The following is a 23,083-nucleotide window of genomic DNA, read 5'->3' as shown; positions in this document are numbered from 1 at the left end:
ACAAATTTGATTTAGAAAGAAGAAACGTTTGTTTTCAGCACGATTAGGTTTTCAGTGAACATTGTTTTCTTTGAAAAACGTTTTTCTTTGCCTCTTTTCTGGACCATAGAAATGACGCAGCAGGTTTAGGTTTTCAATGAATGTTGTTTTGATCGAAAACCCTTTTCTTTTGCCGCTTCTCTCAACCAATGATCTCAACTGTGAAACAACCAAACATTAGTCTGTGCTCTGTCATAGCAAAAATTGAATGCGCAGATTCTTCTATAAACAAATTAGTCATCATTCACGTGAATGTATAGGACAAACCTGCTGAAAACCGTGTTTTTTCTGAACCAATAATGAAAGAAGCAATTTAATTACTACTGTCTTTATATCTAACTGTTTATAGTAAATAATTGAATGTGCACATTAAAATTGTTTCCTTCTTCTCCGATGTAAAAGAGAGGAAGAAATGCATAGTTTTTGAACTTTAATTTAACAGCATCTTATCTATTCATCATAAATTACGTCGCAAACAAAGAAAAGCCTTCATTTTTACTATAAATATTATTATTTTATAAATAAAAGTATTTTTTTACATTCCATATGCGTCACCTTGATTATTATTATCCATATTTATAAACGAATATAAATAAATCCTTTTTAAAATATAATTTCAAGGTATATTTCTAAGCTTTTTTAATAAATTTTTTATTGATTTAAGAAGGGTTTAAGTATAATTATCCTACTACTCCCAGGAATCCACGAAAACCATTAATACTACCATCCACCCAAATAACCTTCCAACAACTATGACCTATTCTATAACCATATCCCAGCAGCCTAAGTACCCATTCCCTCAATTGACCAAACCTAGCCCATTTCCAACTTTGTTTATGATTTCAAAATAATAATTTCGTGTTTTATGATTTCAAATTTTTGAAAATTCATATCTTAAATTCAACTTAAATGTTTTATTCTTTATCCAGTATTTATTTTTATTACGGTAGTTAGACATGTTGTTATAAATTAAAAAAATTACACCTTAAGTCCACTCATATTTAAAAGATTTTAAAAATAAAGTCTTAAAATATAGATTATATTATAATTATATTGGAATCTATCTATTACATGAGTTTTAAAAAAAATATAAAGCATTAGAAAGAAATTAAATTAAATTTAACAACTAGATAAAAATAATTTAAATTTAATTAATTGATTATATAAGAAAATAAAATATAAGATATTTGTTCATAAACTTTCTCTACAAACTGTAAAATATAAACAAATTAAAACAAACTAAAACAAATTAAAACATGCAATTCAGAAAAGAATGAAAATAAAATAATGAGAAAAAAAAATTCTGAATTTTAAATAAAAAAATAATAAATAAAACAAAAGTAATTTACCGGAGCGTCTTTAAAACCTGTAGTGCAAGCATTTGTATAGACAGTGACAACGGTGCATTGTTTTTACTTTCAAAGCCAAAGCATTCATATTAGCCATGACAACTGTGTATTATTTCTTTTCTTTCAAAGTCCCAAAATGAGAGAGTATGTTTCCTTCTTTTTAAGAGACCTAACTCATTTCTCCACTTCTTCAAAGATTAGGTTTCGTTCCTTTAATAAATTTCTAATCTAGCTAGGAAGGAGAAGAAGAAGAAGAGTAGAAACAATAGTTTGCAGTGCGTGTTCTTCTTGGTAACTTATCTTATTAATTAGTTCTTGCATAATATGTTTCACTTTTCTTTTTCTCTTGTTTCTTCATTTTTTTTTCTCCTCCTTTTCCTTGGAGAAAATTTGAGAAATCAGTGACAAGTGGAAGAAAGTTTGACAGAAAAATAGTTTTGGTCTAACGCATAGCAATTATAAATTTGTAAAGACGTTATTTTTATTTATCTTTTGGTTTAAGCATTCACTTTTGTATTTGTAAGAGTTATAATTGAAATATTTGGAGAGTTTAATGATGCAATCACGTCATATTGTAAATGTTTTTTCTTTGTATTAGCTTTAAGAAAGCATTGAATACTATAGATTGGATTTGTCTAAAAGGTATATATATGTACATCTTTTGTCTAAAGAGGATTTTCCTGTGAAAAATTAGGTATGGGGAGAATGTCGAAGAGGTGGCACAGTTGGCTGATTGAACATGTTCGAAGTGTCGAGACTTTTGCAATCGTAGTTTCTTCTAGTGGGTTTCTTTTCGTTTTTATCAATTTGTTTTTTGAGTTTGTATTGTAGTCATGAATTATAATTTTGGAGTTATGTTTATAGGAAGCGACAAGGTGAACCGTATCAATCTCTTATATCGTATTGTCAAGGAAAAGGAATTTTGGATCAGAAGCAGGTAGTTTACTAATTTCTTTTTTTTGTTTTTACTTGTGTGGTGTCTAATTTTACATTTTGGAGTGTGTTCAGTTTGTTTCGTGATGTTGTGATGTATTTGGATGATAACGCTTTTGTTGTCTTAATATAATCTAAAGTGGTTGGAAACTTGCTTACTATGTCTAGGAAACTGAGAAGATATATTCAAGACGAAAATTCAAGACAAGCAAAAGCAGTAAAAGAAGCGAAACTTATGATTGCTGCAACTAAGGAAAAGGTAATATAAAGCAAGGTGTTATGATGCTCTTTGTATATGGATTATCCTTGCTATTACAGTGTGTTCATAACAAATCTGTGTGCATGATATATACAGGTAAAGTGTCTTGTGCAGAGGTTGCAGAATGAGAAGGATGTAAAAGTACAAGATGAAGTTGTTACATCACCTGAAGAAAGCTGTAGTTTATAGTCCTGCAGAGAAGGATGAAGTTGATAAATATATTTCTTCAAGGTGAGTTATTTTCTTAAAGTTAAGTGGATTGTTATTGTGGTTTGAGATACTTTACATGATATTTGAAAGTTTGCATTCTTCCTTTCTACCTTGGTTGTAGGGCTAAAAGACTTAAGAGCTCTCAAACAAGTTTGTAGGAGTTTGTGTTTTATGTTAATTGTTCTTAATAGCATGACGCTTGCCAAAACACTCACTCCATCATGGTATTGTATCTATGAGACTCTTGTAAATTCATCTAATAATAATATGTTGCCAACATTATTTTTAACATGATATACATTTCTTTTTTTTGTAGGATTTTGTGGATATCTCTATGTGGTGGCCGTTCCTCTCATTTGTTTTTGGATACAAGGGACCTTAATTATTCTGATCATTGTATATATATTTTTTGTATTTTATTTTAGTGGAATACGAAATGAAATTATTTTTTTAATTGATATTATGATTGTATTTTTAACTAGGTAGATGTCCAATGATATATTATTCATTGAAAAGTGATGAATGTATTCTGAATATTTCAGCAGTTACAATTTAAGAAAAATTTTAGATCTTTTCTCTTGACCAAATATTAACAATATAGATTTTTGTTTAATAGCACTTAGTGTTGCTATTTTTCATAACCATATAATTCATATATGTAGAAATATTTATAGAAATTGTTCGTAATGAATAATTTTATTTGTTCAATGTGTATGAATTATTTTATACATCTCAAAGGTGAATTGGATATAATATTATTAGCTTTATTTATTTATTTATACAAATTTTATTTTATTGTTTGAATGTTATATATATATATATATATATATATATATATATATATATATATATATCATTTTATGATTATTCATTTTTTATGACTGTTCATATAATCAAATATCATTAAAAAAAATTAATAGTAATAAATACACGAATGCATAGTTAAAAAAAAGACTTAACCTAATAGCAACGGTATTAGGTTAACCTAATATTATTGCTCATTCCAACTAAGCAATAATGACCTCAACCACGAAACAACCAATTTACTATTTCTACAGCTTTTCAATAACATCTTTTCTTCTCGAATGTAAAAGAGAGGAAGAAATGTATAATTTTAAAACCTTAACCTAATAGCAACTGTATTCAGAATTTCAATGAATTTTGTGCAGAATTGCTATTGGCAACGGTATTCAGCTTTTCAATGAATTTTGTTTTCATTGAAAACCCTTTTCTTTTGCCGCTTCTCTGCACCAATGACCTCAACTACGAAACAACCAATTTACTATTTCTACATCTTTCAATAGCATCTTTCTTTTCTTTCATTGAAAACCGTATTTTTCTGAACCAATGAAAGAAGCAATTTCATTACTACTGTCTTTATATCTAACTCTTTATAATCAATAATAATTGAATGTGCAGTTGTTTCCTTCTTCTCCAATGTAAAAGAGGAGGAAGAAATGTATAGTTTTAAAACCTTAACTCAATAGCATCTTATCTATTTATCGTAATGCAAATAAAAAAAATGCCTTCATTTTTATTATAAATACTATTGTTTTAGTAATAAAAACTGTTTCTTTTCATTCCATATGCATCACTTTCATTATATCTTATTTTAATTATAGAAATTTACTATGAATGCATATTTACATGATAAACACATATCTAATCATGCATACCACAATTTTATGTTGACAAAATATTTTATGATTAGTATCCATATTTTTAATACATATATATATATATATATATATATATATATATATATATATGTTTTTTTCTTTTTTTAATTTTTATGTATTTTGTTAAAAAATTAATTGTTGAAAGGGGGAGTTACTCAATCCAATAAAGCTAATTTTGATGATATCTAAAGTCATACAAACACTTTGTATAACTTCTTTAGGCTTAGTCTTGAACTTATCATTTGTATAGGTAATGTATATCTAGGATTACATGTAAGCCGAGCTTGAATGGTATAGATTAGTTGTCAGACTCTTGAATATGTCAATTGCAGAACTCGTTAATGGATTAGACATTTAACTAATGGATTATCATAAGGCACTGCACTTATGTAGTGAAAATTCACCCATGATAATCAATTAGGTAAATTTCCTAATACACTAATCTCATCATTAAAACTCTGGTTTAAAAACAAATATGAAATCAGTTTGAAAATTACACATCACTGAATCAAGAAGAGATTTTTCTAAGAGATTGAGATACACAGAGTTCTTGCATTCTTGGGAGATCATTTTATTAGGCATTCAAGAAGATTGATGATGGATTCAATCTTGGATGGTCAAGCCTGACATTGGGATTAAGTGTCACATCTACACATTCATTAGGTGTATTCGTTCCTTGCTGTTGAATTGTATTTATGTTCAATGTTAATTCATTGTGTAAGTGAAGGCCTAGTTGCAATTGTGTGAAGGCATTGCATCTAGGGGGAGTTCTTGATTTGTAGATCAAGCTCCTTAGTCTTGAGGGTCTTCAATTATATAGGTGATCTTGTAATTCTTGTAACTCTATTGATTCAGTGAAATCCTCCTAAGCTTGGGTTGCTTAGGAGAAGACTCGACGTAGATTCATCTTAAATTGAACTAGTATAAAAATTGTTGTGTTTTCTTGTTTCTTTGCTCTTTTATGCCATTCCTAATTGATTGAATAAGTCCATAAAAACAAAATTGAAAAATTGGTTATTGAATTTATAAACACTAAAGACAATTTTCAAGATTTCCTTAAAAATAGTAAAAAATAAAGTAACCAATTCACCCACCCTCTTGGTTGGGATATATTAGACATATATGTTTTAACATTAATGTTTTTTAATTTAATTTATTCAAAAATATTATATTTTAATATATTATATAAAAAATAAACTATATATATATTAATCTTCTATTTCTAAAATATATATTAAAAAAATAAAAAATATAAATATAAATAAGTTTTAAAAAAGTTAAGATAAAAAGTACAAAAAGAAAAAATTAAAAACAAATTAAAAAATCAAACAAAAGAATAAAATAATATATATATATATATATAATTATATTTATATATATTTTTTATTCTGTTTTATTTTTTTTAAGTTTAATTATTTTTTCTTTATTTTCTTTATTATTTATCTTTTGATATATATATATATATATATATATATATATATATATATATATTTATATATATTGGTATTAACTATATTATGATATTATATATATTTTGGAAGTCGGTTTCTTGTATTATATATATTCTAGATGTTGACTTCGGTAGTATAATATTTTGGAAGTCGACCTTTGGTAATATATTTTAATATTTTAAAGTATTTTTTACTGGAAGTCGACTTCTGATAATATATTTTGATATCCGGAAGTATCTTTCATGGAAGTCGACATTCAAAAGTAATTTTGGAGGTGTGATTTGCATTATTTTGCTCAAATGGTCAAAGGGTATTTTTGTGATTTAAATTTTTTTTTCAAGTGCAGAAGAAATTTTGGAGGGACAGGAAGAAAGCCCCTAATGTTGTGGGTTCAAGATATTTGAGCCCAACAAATGCAAGACACAAAAGACCATCTGGATGAAAGACCATAATATTTATTAGAGTTTCACTAATTATTATCAATAGTTTTTGGCTCAAATGTACTGCAATCCAACCCTTATTTATATCACTTCCTGCCCTTATTTATATCACTTTCTATAGAGAATTAAGACAATGAATGAAAATAGTGGTTTGTTATTCTTGTCTTCCATGTTCAATAGCTCTTTCTAGGATAATGATTGTTACCGCCTAACAATTTCCTTCTTTGAATTTTCTTGAAGTGTTATTTTTGTGTTTTTATTTAACCAAATAGTTTTTTTAATTCAAGTATATCTAGTTCACTTGAAAGTCTTATTTTCTTGATTATTATTATCCATATTTATAAACGAATATAAATAAATCCTTTTTAAAATATATTTCAAGGTATGTTTCTAAGCTTTTTTAATAAATTCTTTATTGATTTAACAAGGGTTTAAGTAAAATTATTTTATATTTACCGTAAATTTCAAAAAAATATATTAGATAAGTCATTTCATACGTTGATTACACGAGTCTAAGAATACACTGAATAAATGAGTATAACAAAATATATTATTTTAATAAATGAATAGTTTTTGAACCTTGTGATATTAGATGAGTTTTTGGGTCAAAGTTCAAGTGGAGTCGGTTTGTTCCGAAGGTTGACTTAATTCGGTCAGGATTGAAGGTTAAGCCGACTAGGCTTGGATCCGAGGTTGAGCTAAGTCATACCCAAGTCATAGGTCGATTGAGTCGGTTCGACCGAAGGTTGAGTTGAGTTGTACCAAATTGGAGGTCGAACTATAAGTTAAGTTAAATTAAAAGATGAAATCTAGTTCATCATAAAATAGAAATTAAATTTCTTTATCCAAATAAAGAAATTGAAATCTAAAATATTTCAATTACTTCATTCAAACTAATTATTTAAGAAATAAAAAAATTCAATTATATATAATTGAATTACTAAGTATTTCAATTTCTTTGAATTGTAAAAATCCGTCCTCTAAAAAAAGGTTAATGAGTATCATTTTTAAGATCACAAAAATTCATATATTTGATTCACACTCTCTTATTTAAATACAATAATAAAAGAAGTATATATAAGATGGATAAAAGAAGTAATAGAAACAAAATAATAATCCCGTGTTTTATGATTTCAAATTTTTGAAAATTCATATATAAAATTTAACTTAAATGTGTTACTTCTATCCAGTATTTATTTTCAGTACCGTATTTACACATGTGTTTATAAATTAGAAAAATTACAGTGTAAGTCCCCTCATATTTTCTTTTTTACTAGAATATGCATAGTTAAGCACATTTTTGTATTTAAAGGATTTTAAAAATAAAGTCTTAAAATATAGATTATATTTATAATTATGTTAGAATCTATCTATTACATGAGTTTTCAAGAAACAAAATCTAAAACATTAGAAAGAAATTAAATTAAATTTAACAACTAGATAAAAATAATTTAAATTAAATTAATTGATTATATAAGAAAATAAAATATAAGATATTTGTTCATAAATTTTCTCAACAAAAAATAAAATATAAACAAACTAAAACATACAATTTAGAAAAGAATGAAAATAAAATAATGAGATAAAAAAAATCTGTATTTTAAAATTCAACAGTAACATAAAATATAAAAAAAATAAAATAAACAGAAGTAATTCACGTGAGATCAGTCTTTAAAACATGTGGTGCAAGCATTTGTATAGAGAGTGAGAACTGTGCATTGATTTTACTTTCAAAACCAATGCATTCGTATTGGCCGTGGCAACAGGGCATTATTTTTTTCCTTACAAAGTCCCAAAATGAGAGAGTAGGTTTCCTTCCTTTTAAGAGACCTAACTCCTTTCTTCATTTCTTCATAGATTGAGTTTTGTTCCTTTAAGATACCTAATTTATTGAGAAGAAGAAAAAAAAACTTCTAACCTAGCTCGGAAGGAGAAGAAGAAGAAGAGCAGAAACAATAGTTTGCAGCGCGTGTTCTTCTTGGTAACTTACCTTATTAATTAGTTCTTGCATAATATGTTTCACTTTTCTTTTTCTCTTGTTTCTTCATTTTTCTTGTTCTCCTCCTTTTCCTTGGAGAAAATCTGAGAAAGAACAGGGACAAGTGGAAGAAAGTTTGACAAAAAAATAGTTTTGGTCTAATGCATGACATATATTTGTTTACCTTTTACAACTTTCCTATATGCTCTCTGTAATTTATATCTGCATAAAGTACAATTTCTTTCATGTATATTCATGTTAAAAAATTTCTCTCTTATTTTAAGAACGTGAAAACTGTGAAGAGCTAAAACTCTAAAGTCAAGTAGACGTTATTTTTGTTTATTTTATGGTTTAAGCATTCACTTTTGTATCTGTAAGAGCTAAAACTAATTCATAATTGAAATATTTGGAGAGTTTAATGATGCAATCACATCATATTCTAATTTTTTTTTTGTATTAGCTTTAAGAAAGCATTAAATACTATAAATTGGATTTTCTTTAAAAGTATATATATGTACATGTTTTGTCTAAAGAGGATTTTCATGTGGAAAATTAGGTATGGGGAGAATGTCGAAGAGGTGGCACAGTTGGCTGATTGAACATGTTCGAAGTGTTGAGACTTTTGTAACCGTAGTTTCTTCGAGTGGGTTTCTTTTCGTTTTTATCAATTTGTTTTTTGATTTTGTATTGTAGTCAGGAATTATAATTATGGAGTTATGTTTATAGGAAGCTACAAGGTGAACTATATCAATCTCGTATATCATATTGCCAAGGAATTTTGGATCAAAATAAGAACTCAAAAGATGTTGTGGCCAGAACTGGAAAATCTTGGAAAATCTTGTCATCAGGTAGTTTAGTAATTTCTTTTTTGTTTTTACTTTTGTGATATCTAATTTTACATTTTGGAGTGTGTTCAGTTTGTTTCTTGATTTTGTGATGTATTTGAATGATAACACTTTTGTTTTGTTGGTTTTCCACGGTAAAATGCCGCCAGAAAAAGGAGAAGCAAGAACTTAAAGAAAGAGAAGTTCTGGCACAAGTGTCTCTTGACTAGGATTCAAGAGCACAAATAAAAAAAGGTATGTCATGATTAATTGATTATGAGTTATTCATCATTTTTCATCAGTTTAGGTCAAAATATTTTGGTGTGGTACAAAAATCCATGGTTCAAATTTCTCTTGCTAGTTTTAATGTTTTTCTATTGTAAGGGTTGACATTAAATTTGTTTTTGTAATGTTAAAATAGAAAAATGGATGTGATGTCACGAGAATCAATCAGAGTTTGTGGACAACAATGGCATGACATTTTGGAACTTACAAAGTTCCAATGAGGAACCTGTTGTTTTACAGCAAGGTAATTCTCAAAATTCATCATGAGTTTAATTTTTATGATTGATGATACCAATTTTATTTGGGATTTAGTAAATTTTCTAAAAGAAAGCAACACACAGATATAAAAATACAAGAATACAAGATGAAGTTGTTACATCACCTGAAGAAAGCTGGTTCGTTTATAGTTCTGCAGAGAAGGATGAGGTTGATAAATATATTTCTTCAAGGTGAGTTATTTTCTTAAAGTTAAGTGGATTGTTATTGTGGTTTCAGGTACTTTACATGATACTTGAAAGTTTGCATTCTTCCTTTCTACCTTGATTGCAGGGCTAAAAGACTTAAGAGCTCTCAAACAAGTTTGTAAAAGTTTATGTTTTATGTTAATTGTTCTTAATAGCATGACGCTTGCCAAAACACTCAGTGCATCATGGTATTGTTTCTATGAGACTCTTGTAAATTTATCTTATAATAATACGTTGCTAACATTACTTTTAACATAATATACATTTTTTGTTTTTTTAGGTTCCGGGGGATATCTCTATGTGGTGGTCGTTCCTCATTTGTTTTGGATATAAGGGACTTTAATTATTGTGATCATTGTATGTAAATTTTTTGTATTTTATTTTAGTGAAATACGAAATGAAATTATTTTTTTAATTTAATTACTATTATGGTTGTATTTTTTTATTTAAACTAGTTAGATGTACAATGATATATTCATTGAAAAGTGATGTATGTATTCTGAATATTTCTAATAGTTACAATTTAAGAAGAAGAATTTTAGATCTTTTCTCTTGACCAAATATTAGCAATATTTCTTTCTCTTGAAAAAAAAATGAAACAGAAAAGGTAAATGATATACATATCTATTTTTTAAATCTTATTTTTAACTAAAATTTTTCCTGATAAAAAGAAAAATTGTTACAGCCTTTAAAAGTTTATAATATTCTGCAGGTTCAAAAGAGGTTTTTTCAACGGTAGCCTTTATTTTGTTTTCTTAAAACAATGAATTAGTTTAAATTAAATTTTGTTTACTTGGATCAGGAATGGGAAAAAAAATTCTAATTTTCGGTTAAAATTCAGAAAAATTTGATTAAGTCGGTCTCGAAAACAAAGTTCTGGTAGAAAGTGGATTTTGAATTTTGAATTTAATCCAATGGCACTCGAAAACGCTTTTCGGGTTTCAATTACGAACTCTGCCTCGTGTTGTTTCTTTTCAGATGGCAAAGAGCGGTGCTCTTAATGAAGAGATGAGAAGGAAGACACATGGTTCTTCATCTCAGTATGGGATGCTTATTACAGAAGCTAGGGGGAGAAGTCAGAAAAAAGGAACATAAAGGTGGTAGAGAGAAGAGTAGGAGCAAGTCCAAGTCAAGATACAAGAATTTAGAGTGCCATTTTTGTCATAAAATTGGGCATATTCAGAAATACTGTTTTAAGTGGAAAAAGGAGAACAAAGACAAGAAGGGCAAGCAGAGAGAGAATGACCATGATGATGATGATCGTGTCACTACTGCTACAGATGGTGATCTTGTTCTTCTTCGTGACTTTGAGTCCATTAATCTTGTATCTGATGAGAGCATGTGGATTATTGATAGTGGTGCTACACTGCATGTTACACCTAGGAAGGAGTTCTTTACATCTTACACTTTTGGTGATTTTGAAGTGTTGAAGATGGGTAATGATGGTGAGTCTAAAGTGATTGGTGTTGGTGATGTTTGCCTGCAAACCAACATGGGAGTGTAGTTATTGCTTAAAGGAGTCAAACATGCTCCGGATGTCCGTTTTAATTTAATCTTTGTGCAGTTGCTTGATGATTGTGGTTATGACAATCACTTTGGTTCTAGTAAATGGAAGCTCACTAAAGGTAACTTGGTTATGGCCAGAGGGGAGAAACAATCTAAATTGTACTAGACTAAAGCTTTGGTTGCTAAAGACAGTGTGAATGCTATGTATATGGAGGCATCTTTGTGGCATCGGAGGCTTGGTCATATAAGTGAGAAAGGGCTTAACTACTTAGCTAAAAAGGATGTGCTTATGGGATTAAGGAATGCAGAATTGGAGAAATGTTCTCATTGCATGACTGGTAAACAAACCAGAGTATCTTTTAAGAAGCATCCTCCCTCAAGGAAGTTAGAATTGCTTGAATTGGTGCATTCTGATGTTTGTGGCCCATTAAAGGTAAAGTCTTTTAGTTGTGCACTTTACTTTGTTACTTTTATTGATGATTGTTCCAGGAAGCTATGGGTCTATGTTCTTCAGGGGAAAGATCAAGTACTTGAAAAGTTCAAGGAATTTCATGCTATGGTTGAGAGGCAATCAGGCAAGAACCTGAAATGCATCCGTAGTGATAATGGTGGTGAGTATCGTGGACCTTTTGATGTTTATTGTAGGTAACATGGTATTAGACACGAGAAGACTCCTCCTAAAACTCCTCAGTTGAATGGTCTAGTGGAGAGGATGAACATGAACTTGGTTAAAAGGGCTACATGTATGCTTTCGGAAGCAAAGTTGCCTAAGCACTTTTGGGGAGAGGCATTGATTGTAGTTGTGCATGTTATTAATCTCAGTCTCGTAGTTGCTTTGAATACTAAGGTGGCAGACACAATTTGGTTTGGTAAGAATGTTATCTATGATCATTTGCGTGTCTTTGGTTGCAGGGCATTTGTTCATGTTCCTAACGATGAAAGATCTAAGTTAGATAAAAAGACAAGGCAATGTATCTTTATTGGCTATGGTGAGGATGAATTTGGCTACAGGTTTTATGATCCTGTTGAGAAGAAGCTTGTTAGAAGTCGTGATGTATAATTCATGGAAGACCAGACCATTGAAGACATTGATAAGGTGGAGAAGACCACACCCGAGAAAGATAGTAATCTCACTGATGGTAGTCCGATGAGGTTGCCCGCTCACAATCTGGAGAATGTTAAAACAGAAGCTCAAGACAATGAGCAACATGGTGATGTTGATGATCAACAAGTTGGAAGTGGAGTAGAGGTTCCAATTGATGATGCTCAAGAGGAACATGATGATGATGATGATCTTGGTGATGTACCTGAACCATCTCAAGTCCAACTCAGGAGGTCTAATAGACAGAAACAACCTTCTACAAGGTATTCTTGTGATGAGTACATAACCTTGACTGATGGTAGAGAACCTGAGTGTTTTGAAGAGGCAAAGTTCATTGCTATTACTGAAGCATACAAGGAGTTTCTATAGTTGAAGAAATTCTTGCAGGAGCTTGGTTTTAGGCAAGATAACTATTCATTGTTCGTTGATAGCCAAAGTGTTATCCATCTTGGTAAGAATCCAACTTTTCATTCTAGATCTAAACATATTGATGTGAGGTATCATTGGATACGTGATGCTTTGGATGCCAAGTTGTTGGAGTTGGAAAAGGTTCATACAATTGATAATGGTGCTGATATGATGACTAAAGCATTGCCAAGACGGAAGTTTGAAGTTTGTTGTGAGATCGCCAATTTGGCGGTTATCTCCACATAGTTGGAGGGGGAGATTTGTTGGGTATTGGTTACCTCCACCTTTCCCGCTATGATCAACCACCCCGTTCCACCTCACATGCCCCCTCCTCACCAGCCTAGACGCCGCCACCCATTCACGGACTTTATCGCCAACACCCCTCTCCCAGCCCAGTGGGAACCCTTCACCTTGGATCGCTATACTGGCGAAACCGACCCTGACGAGCACCTTAAAGTCTACATCACCCATGTCGCCTTGTACACGTCCCAAGACGCAGTCTTTTGCAAAGCTTTCCCCACCAACCTCAAAGGCCCTGCCCTAGAATGGTTCACAACTCTTCCGCCTTACTCAATCGATAGTTTCGACATCCTCTCCCACATGTTTTCCACCCACTTCGCCGGAAGCCGTCCCCATCAAACCACCACCATATCCCTACTGGGCATCAGACGGGAACCTAACGAACCACTCAGAGCGTTCATCGATCGCTTTAGTAAAGCCGCCCTCCGTACACCGCACCTCAACCAGGAGATGATTCTCCAGTGCATGACTCTTACCCTACAACCCGGCCCCTTCGCCAACAACGTCTATCTCCACCCACCTGCCTCCATGCACGAACTCAAGCTGTGTGCAGCCGACTACGTCCGCATGGAGGAAATGCAAACACTTCACACCAAATTCTGCAACGACTACGCCGCCACCACCTCCAACCCCACCCCATAGCCTAACCCACGCCCTGATACCCGCTCACGTGAACCCCGCCAACCTCACTTCACCAGATACGCCCCCCTCACAGTAGCCCGTTCCCGCATTCTGGACGAAGCCCTCCAAGCCGATCTAATCCCTCCACCACGCAAGACAACCACTCCCCCCGACGTCAACATGACCAAATATTGTCGTTACCACCGCAACCATGGCCACACTACAGAAGAATGCAAAGCACTCCAGGATAAAATAGAAGAAATGGTCCGTGCTGGCCACTTTCACCGCTTCATCCGAAGAGATGACCATTCCTCCTCCTCTCGATCCTGTCACCCCCCGCGACCTGACCACAGACGTCAACCAAATGACTCCCATCACAACAGCCATCTCGTCCAACCCAACAATCAACAACCAGAGCCCGCCCGCATCGACATCACCCTTGCCGACCCCCCCTTACAAGGCACCATTAACACCATCTCTGACGGCTTCGCAAGCGGAGGCTCCACCTCCTCTGTCAGAAAAAGACACCTCCGCCATATACAATCCATCAACCATATCACTCATTCCCAGCACAGACGCCGTATGCCCCCCATTGTATTCACAGATGATGACTTCCACGGCCTCGACCACCAACAAGATGACCCCATGGTCATCACTGTCGAAATCGAGAATTATGCTGTTAAGAAAGTCCTTGTTGATCAGGACAGCTCTGTTGACATCCTCTACTGGGCCACTTACCAAAAATTACAACTTCCTGACACCGCCATGGTCCCATATGATGGGCCCATATATGGCTTTTCCAGCGAACAAGTATCCACCCGGGGCTACATAGACCTCCACACCGTCTTTCGGGACGGAACCCAAACCAAAACCATCCCAATCCGCTTCCTTATTGTCGATGCGCCAACATCTTACAACATCCTCCTAGGCCGTCCTTCCCTCAATACACTTGGCGCAGTCGTCTCCACCCCTCACTTGGCCATGAAGTTCCCTGCCCCATCCGGTGACATCCTAACCATACACTACGACCAGCGCTTGGCACGCGAATGATACATGGCAAGCTTGCGACCATAAGTCCCAATCCAACAAACCAACCATATCGAACGACCCCCTGGTTCCAACATAGCCCTATCCGACGAAGACCTTGACCCCAGAATAGGTCGGGATGTCCGCCTCGAACCAGTTGAGGACACCACTCCTCTAGAGCTTCCCAATGGTCACTTTATTAACTTAGGCACCGGTTTGAACTCTTACGAGCGTGCCACAATCACACCTATCCTCATCAACAACAAAGATCTATTCGCCTGGTCGGCCGCCGACCTCCCTGGAGTAGACCCCCAGGTGGCATCCCATAAGCTGTCCATATATAAAGAAGCCCGCTATGTATCCCAGAAAAAACGCAAGCTTGGTGAAGAACGCCGGCAAGCAACCAAGGTGGAAGCCGACAAGTTACTGAGCGCAGGATTTATAGAAGAAGCTCAATACACCACTTGGCTTTCCAACGTTGTCTTGGTAAAGAAAGCCAATGGCAAATGGCGGATGTGCGTAGACTACACGGACTTGAACAAGGCTTGCCCTCGCGACGCCTACCCCTTACCCAACATCGATCGACTCGTAGACGGTGCGGCAGGAAACAAGGTGCTTAGCTTTTTGGATGCGTATTCAGGGTATAACCAAATCCCCATGGCCACAGCAGATATGCACAAAACCGCCTTCATCACGGACGATGCCAACTACTTCTATAGGGTCATGCCCTTTGGCCTCAAAAACGCCGGGGCAACTTACCAACGACTAATGGATAAAGTTTTCAACCACCTAACAGGGCACTGTGTCGAAGTATACGTCGATGACATGGTTGTCAAGTCCCCAAGCCATCATTAACACGCTGAAGACCTGGCAGCAGTGTTCTCCGCGCTGCGCCAAAATAACCTTCGCCTCAATCCCGATAAATGCGTATTCAGCGTTGACCGGGATAAATTCCTTGGTTTCATGTTAACCCAACGCGGCATAGAGGATAACCCTGAAAAATGCAAGGCTATCATCGAAATACGCAGCCCCACTACTGTCAAAGAAGTCCAACGTCTCATTGGCCGTCTCACAGCCATCTCTCGCTTCCTACCTAAACTAGCTGAACAAACCCAACCCATAATCCAACTCCTAAAGAAATCCACCTGGTTCACGTGGACTGATGACTGTGAACAAATCTTCCAAAAACTCAAAACAACCTTAACCTCACCGCCTATCCTCCACAAACCGGACACCAGCCAACCCCTGCTGGTATACATCACGGCCACCGACTATACCGTCAGCGCAGCGCTTGTACAAGAAATAGAAGGCACACAACATCCTGTGTATTTTGTGAGCAGAACACTGCAAGACCCTGAAACCATATATCAGATGGTAGAAAAACTAGCCCTATCTTTGGTCCACGCAGCACGCCGCCTTCGCCCGTATTTCCAAAACCATACCATAACCGTTAAGACCGACTACCCAATCCAAAAAGTATTACAAAAACCAGATCTAGCCAGACGCATATCATCATGGGCCGTGGAACTGTCAGAATTCAACATCCGCTATGAACCCCACGGCCCCATCAAAGCCCAATGTCTTTTAGACTTCGTCAACGACCTACAACAAACACCCATTGAGGACCAGTGGACGCTTCATGTAGATGGCTCCTCAAATCCAAGGGGTGCCGGTGCCAACATCGTCTTAGAAGGCCCGAACGACATCCTCATCGAAAAATCCCTTCACTTTGCTTTCAGAACGTCAAATAACCAAGCCGAATGATAAGCCATCCTCGCCGGCCTTTCCCTAGCCCGTGAAGTCGGCGTCAAGAAGTTAACGTGCAAAACCGACTCCAAACTCACTGTAGGTCATCTAAATGACGAGTTTCAGATCAAAGACCCCATCCTTCTACAATATTACCATCTGGTCCGTGCAGTTATTCAATCCGCTTTTGAACAAGTCCGCGTCGAACACATCCCAAGAACCGACAATGTCAAGGCCAACATCCTTTCCAAATTGGCCAGCACCAAGCTCAAAAACCGTAACCGATCCCTACTACAGCAAACACTATCCACACCTTCCATCACACACACTTGCCAAAACTTAACCCACACCCCAGCTAACAACATCACCCCCTCCCAAACCCAAAACTGGACCACCCCCTACATTCAATACCTCAAAACCGGCAACCACCCCTTCGACGCGGACAAAACTTGGCTGGCTAAGGCCGCTAGGTACACTATGATAGGCGATGACCTCTACAAACGCGGATACGGCCAACCCCTACTTAAGTGTGTCACAGCAGAGCAAGCCCAATATATCATCAAAGAGCTACACAAAGGAATTTGTGGTTATCATTCCGGTGCACGCATCATGGCTACAAGAGTTCTCAGAGCCGGATACTTCTGGCCCACTATAGAAGCAGACTGCCAGGATCATGTCAGGAAGTGCAAGCCATGTCAGAAACACGACAACCTTATTCATCAGAAAGAGGAACAACTACATCACATACTATCCCCATGGCCATTCGCTAAATGGGGAATGGACATCCTCAGCCCCTTCTCACCCGGTAAGGGGCAAGTAAAATTCCTAATTGTAGCCGTCAATTATTTTACCAAATGGATCGAAGCCAAGCCGCTAACCACCATCATGGTCTAGCAAGTCCAGCAATTCGTGTGGAAGGACATTATATGCAGATATGGTGTACCACATACCATTATCACAGACAATGGCCGACAATTCATCGACAAGGAGTTAGCCAAATTCTACACCAGCCTAGGCATCAAACATATCATAACCTCTGTAGAACATTCACAAACCAATGGGCAAGCAGAGGCAGCAAATAAAGTCATCCTTGTAGAGCTGCGCAAGAGGTTGGATATCGCCAAAGGTCGATGGCCTGAAGAGTTAATAGAAGTACTATGGGCTTACAGATGCACCCCCCAATCATCAACAAACGAATCCCCATTCAACTTAGTCTACGGCGCAGACGCCATGATACCAGTAGAAATTGGCGAACCATCCCTGCGCCGAGAACTATACGACCCAACCCACAACCACCAAAACATGGCCTTACATCTCGACCTCCTACCCGAACTCAGAGAAAAAGCCCAGATACGCATCCTAGCTGCCAAACAACGAGCTGCCAAGAAATACAATGAAAATTTACACCCACGATCATTTGTCGTCGGGGACCTAGTATGGAGAATGGCCAGCAGTGCTAGAAAGAAGGATGGCAAGTTCTCCGCCAATTGGGACGGCCCATACCGCATACGAGAAGATGTAGGAGGAGAAGCTTATCGCCTAGAACAATTGTCTGGGGAAGAGATTCCCAACACATGGAATATATCCCACCTCAAGTTCTACTTCAGCTGAATGTGTATTGTAATCGAACCAATACTTGTAACCCCAGGTGTACTCTTTTTCCTCACTTGGTCTTTTTCCCTAAGGAGGGTTTTGGCCAAGGAGGTTTTAACGAGGCACCCCTATTCGATAAATAAAAAGAAGGGTTCCCTACTTTATGACTCTCTATGTGTCTTGTCTCTTGCTTAATTCGTTAAAGTTCCCCACCCTTACCCCAAGTAAGTGGCCTGGGTCGAACACCCTTATCTCTTGCGTAATTCGTTAAAGTTTCCCACCCTTACCCCAAGTAAGCGACCTGGGTCGAACACCCTTATCTCTCGCTTAATTCGTTAAAGTACCCCACCATTACCCCAAGTAAGCGGCCTGGGTCGAACACCCTTATCTCTTGCGTAATTCGTTAAAGTTCCCCACCCTTACCCCAAGTAAGCGGCCTGGGTCGAACACCCTTATCTCTTGTGTAATTCATTAAAGTTCCCCACCCTTATCCCAAGTAAGCGGTCTGGGTCGAACACCCTTATCTCTTGCTTATTTCGTTAAAGTTCCCCACCCTTACCCCAAGTAAACGGCCTGGGTCGAACACCCTTATCTCTTGCTTAATTCGTTAAAATTCCCCACCCTTACTCCAAGTAAGCGGCCTAGGTCGAACACCCTTAACATACAATCGATTGCGTCACACATACATCACATATAATCCAAAACCGACATACACAATAACATACAAAACCTTAATTGCATTTAAACATAAGTGCAAGAATGTACCAACGTAACAAAATGTACCAAATATTACAAACATAGGCTCATAATAATCTCGAATCAATTAAAGCCGAAATCCTATTCTGCTGCATCAACTGCTACCTCCTCGGCATCGCCCGCCTTCTTCTCGTCCTTTACCACCTGCTGCGCTTCCTCGTTCCCACTATCCTCATCGTCCTGGACCAACTTCCCATCGATAACATCCTTATTTACATCAAACCTCGAGTCCGTTACGTCCACATCTTTATGAAAAAAAGCCGCCTGCCGCAATCCTTTCTCAAACCCATTAATATGCTCCGGTATGATGTTGTTCTTCAGATCATCAAGCTCACCAACAACTCCATCATACTTGTCCTTCAAATCATCGTAGTCCTCCTCCAACTCCCCTACACGTCTATTCAGCTTTTCCTCAGAGTCCAAGCAACGCACCCTCCATGTTACCAACCTTTTCCTCTCCGATTCCCAATCTTCCTTTGCCTTTTCCAAAGCAGCCTTTTCCTCCTCCATCTTATCTACCTTCCCCTGCAACTCCTCCACTCTTTCCCGACCACCCTCCTTCACCTCCCTCCTATAAAGCAACCCAACACACCGGCTCAGAACTAAAGTCTTGCTCCCAAATTCCACCATTGTTCTCACAATGTGCTCCGCATCCATGTTGTCAATAGAGTTTACGATGGTGTCTGGGAGGGTAATCGAGATATCCTTCCTCACGGATATCTCCGGCAACTCGATCAGCCCAGCCTCCAGCCCCTTCTCCCCGCTAGACGACCCCGTTCCAAGCAAGGCCGCCCTTACCTTCTTCACATCCTTTCCCTTCTCGGGTCGAGGCAGAAGCTCAACCTTCCTCTTTGTCCCGCCGTGGACGTGCACCTCCACCACCGATTCCTGTAAGTTGGGAACATCAGTCTTCCTAGCCGCCTTGGCCTTAGCGGCCATTTCTTTCCTCAATGTCTGAAAAAGCGCCAGATTCTTCTTTCCAGACTGCGCCATATGCCCTACAATAACACATCACAACTCGGATCAAAACAACTTAGCATTATTAACACAGCTTAAGTAATAAACAGATACCTTCAATATCTATTATCGGGTGCACCGAATTATAAACCCTAACTAGGCCCTTAGTGGGCAACTTATCGACAAACTTCAACAACATCCCCACCACCTCCTTATCACTAGCCGACAACTCCTCCATTCCCATGTCTTTATACCGAGAAGGGTTGCTGGTCCAACTAAAGGGAAACTTGGTACTCCCATCCGCATTCAAAAAGTGAGCTTTGCCCCCTTCCTTGACGACGACCTTGAAGTACCCATCCTTGAAATGCTTGAAAGACTGGGAGAAGGCATCCAGTCTGCTGATGCTAGGGCGACTTATCAACGATAACCAAGTAGCCGGCCGTCGAGGTCTAGTGTCGTAAAAATACAAGAAAGCGTAAGGAGTGGGCTCCAAGTATAAAGACTGGCACAAAATGCGGAAGGCCTGCAAATAGGCCTGCAAATAGGCCCAACTGTTCGGATGCAGCTGTGTAGGTGCCACATTCAACGCCCGTAATACGCCCATAGTAAAATCATCTAGCGGCAATCGCACATGAAGTTGAGAGAAGTGGCACATGTACCTGTAGAAAAACTTTTCAGTAGCCCCCTCCTGCCCATGGCATACCCGGTCGATAGCACTGACCCTCTCCAGAGAAACAATGCCCCTACTAACACTCTTGGAGATAACAGGTGTGCAATTCAACCAAGAGTTCAGTAAGCGGGACCACCTGAACAAAGACGATTGATCGCGAACATTAGCAGCCACCCACCCGTAGCTGCCTTTCGCCGGCCAGTTGCTCTCCTCCAACTCTTCGGGGGATCCTCCCGAACCTCCCTCACAACCTCCATTGGCATCCCACTTGTAACAACCCTAGAACTCGTACCCTCGTCATCAAGCCGCCTATCTTTACTCCTCTCCGACTCGGTACTCTCGCTACTACTAGACGTAGACATGCTATCACTACTAGACATACCTGGTTTTGTATTTTCGAGAAGATGTCGGTTGAAATTAGGAACTATTCGGACAGTATTACGCGCACAAGATCTCTGAATTCAGGATTCTCGCAAATGAAACAAGTAACCCCTCATCTGTTTTCAAATCCATATTTATAGTCCACGATCCCAAACGACGAAAACTCTTCCCGCAGAAATAATGCCCCAGACCAATCGACACCATCATTGCGAAGGATATGACACTTAAAAACGACGACGCCAAAACTTTTTCGATTTCACCACTGACACCCTTCACCTACCTTCTGACGGTTACCACTTCTTAGCCTTAACACTGTTCACCACACTTAAAGGCTGGGGGACTGGTGTACCGCACCTAGCCAAACTCGACCAAATAAGTAAACAATGTGTATATCAAGGCAGCCAAGTTTCCAGCCTTGGCCGAGTTATCCTAAACTTGTACCGGTTTTAACCTAAACTAAACATCTAAAGGAACAACCTGCATCTCATATCACCAACATAAGCCATCAAGATAAGTAGCTGGCCTAGACCGACTACTCCAGCATATCCGATAAGATTAGAGCCTAGGCCGACCACTCCAATGAACTCAGTATGATAGAAGCCCCCGCGTTCAATAAACCTTAAGGGCCTGGGTTAGGGCCCAGGCCCACTCACATCCCAAGCTAGAGCCCAAGTCAAGGCCCATCCCATGAGATGGTCAGACATCATTAATGCTCTATAAATATACGTGGACCCCAGCAATTAAAGGTACGCATTCATTAATCACTGATTTGACTCTCTGAGAGCTTTGACTTACTTGAGCTTCAGAGACTGTTCCGCAGGTAACCCCTCCTGGGTTCAAGTTGACATGTATCGACTGGGAAGAGACCAACTGAAGAGATAGTGGACTACATGGTAAGGTGATACTCGTGCCTAACTTATCTTATTTGCCCTCTGCAGGAACAATTTCAAAAAAATATATTAGACGAGTTCATTTCATTGATTACACGAGTCTAAGAATACACTGAATAAATGAGTATAGCAAAATATATTATGAGTTTATCACTAATTAGATGAGTGTAACAATATACATTAGACAAGTCTATTCATATATATATATTGGACGAGTCTATTAATATACATTAGACTACACTATCAATTATCTAATTAGATGAGTCTTGTGATACACATTAGATGAGTCTCTCAACATAATGATTGGACAAGTTTAACAATACACATTAGATGAGTCTGTCAACATAATGATTGGACAAATTTAACAATACACATTAGATGAGTGTGTCCATATATTAATTAGACAATAATACAATAATTAGACAAATCTAGATATACACATATTCTATGTTTTTCCACGTACTCTAATTTTTGTATTTTTATAAAATCTACTCATTACATTTATAAAATATATGTGTCGATGCACATATTTTTTTGCACATACTGTTTAAGCATATAATTCCATTATTAGTAATATGTAAGGTCATTTATAAAAATTATTTATACTACATAGTTTAATTCATTTAAAGAATCATAAAATAGATATTGTCCAAGTTTGAAATTTGGTATTTTGTAGAAAACGTCTTAGAGATTAAAAGAATAAGATATAATTAATTTGTTTTGAATTCACCTCCTTAATTAAAATACGATATAGTACATTTTTTAAATTAAATTAGGTCTTCTGTAATTGTCTTTAATATTCAGTAAATTAGATTCGAATATTTTTTAGAGAAAATATTTTGTCAATAACTTTTTGCACTACTACAATTTTTGAAGTAACATTGATTAAAAATCTAAATTTAGATCGAATGTATTCAGAGATTGTTAAAAATATTTAATATATTATTATCATAGGTATGCGAGTCCATTAGCCATATATCAAACTATAAAATATTAAATTATTTTTGCAATTTTTTTTTACTACAAACCTCATCGTTGCATGAGAAAAAAAGGTTAATTTAAATCAACCAAAAAGTATGTGGTGTTTGTATGTGTTTTTAATCCTTAATTATACTTTATTCTTGTAACAATCTCTTAATTCAACATAGATGTTGGATTATCTTGTGATCTAGATTAAAACACAGAAGAACTTGTAATAGGTGACATGAAATAAAAT

General features: G+C 36.4%; 2 protein-coding genes across 4 annotated transcripts; both read left to right on the top strand.

The window, feature by feature from the left end:
- Positions 1–1,439: 1,439 nt before the first annotated feature.
- Positions 1,440–3,248, top strand: LOC114181948 (uncharacterized). 3 transcript variants are annotated; one of them, XM_085672489.1, is made up of 7 exons: positions 1,440–1,532; positions 2,083–2,169; positions 2,253–2,325; positions 2,490–2,580; positions 2,677–2,811; positions 2,912–3,014; positions 3,107–3,248. In XM_085672489.1, exons 2-5 carry the CDS (start codon positions 2,085–2,087, stop codon positions 2,767–2,769), a joined length of 342 nt encoding a protein of 113 aa, XP_085528615.1. In that variant the 5' UTR covers positions 1,440–1,532; positions 2,083–2,084; the 3' UTR covers positions 2,770–2,811; positions 2,912–3,014; positions 3,107–3,248. The 3 variants fall into 3 exon arrangements, with proteins under 3 accessions (XP_085528615.1, XP_085528614.1, XP_085528613.1); XM_085672488.1 differs by having other exon boundaries at positions 1,446–1,663; XM_085672487.1 differs by having other exon boundaries at positions 1,446–1,679.
- A 6,051-nt stretch (positions 3,249–9,299) lies between these two features.
- LOC146887116 (uncharacterized) lies at positions 9,300–10,331 on the top strand. Its single transcript, XM_085672485.1, has 5 exons — positions 9,300–9,415; positions 9,583–9,691; positions 9,789–9,896; positions 9,997–10,099; positions 10,192–10,331. Exons 2-5 carry the CDS (start codon positions 9,637–9,639, stop codon positions 10,274–10,276), a joined length of 351 nt encoding a protein of 116 aa, XP_085528611.1. The 5' UTR covers positions 9,300–9,415; positions 9,583–9,636; the 3' UTR covers positions 10,277–10,331.
- The last annotated feature ends 12,752 nt before the right edge of the window (positions 10,332–23,083 follow it).

The sequence above is a fragment of the Vigna unguiculata genome, chromosome 4 (assembly GCF_037176805.1).
Source record: "Vigna unguiculata cultivar grain cowpea cultivar isolate G323 ecotype 2 chromosome 4, ASM3717680v1, whole genome shotgun sequence".
Classification (NCBI taxonomy): Eukaryota; Viridiplantae; Streptophyta; class Magnoliopsida; order Fabales; family Fabaceae; genus Vigna; species Vigna unguiculata.
This window is presented reverse-complemented; position numbering and strand designations above follow the sequence as displayed.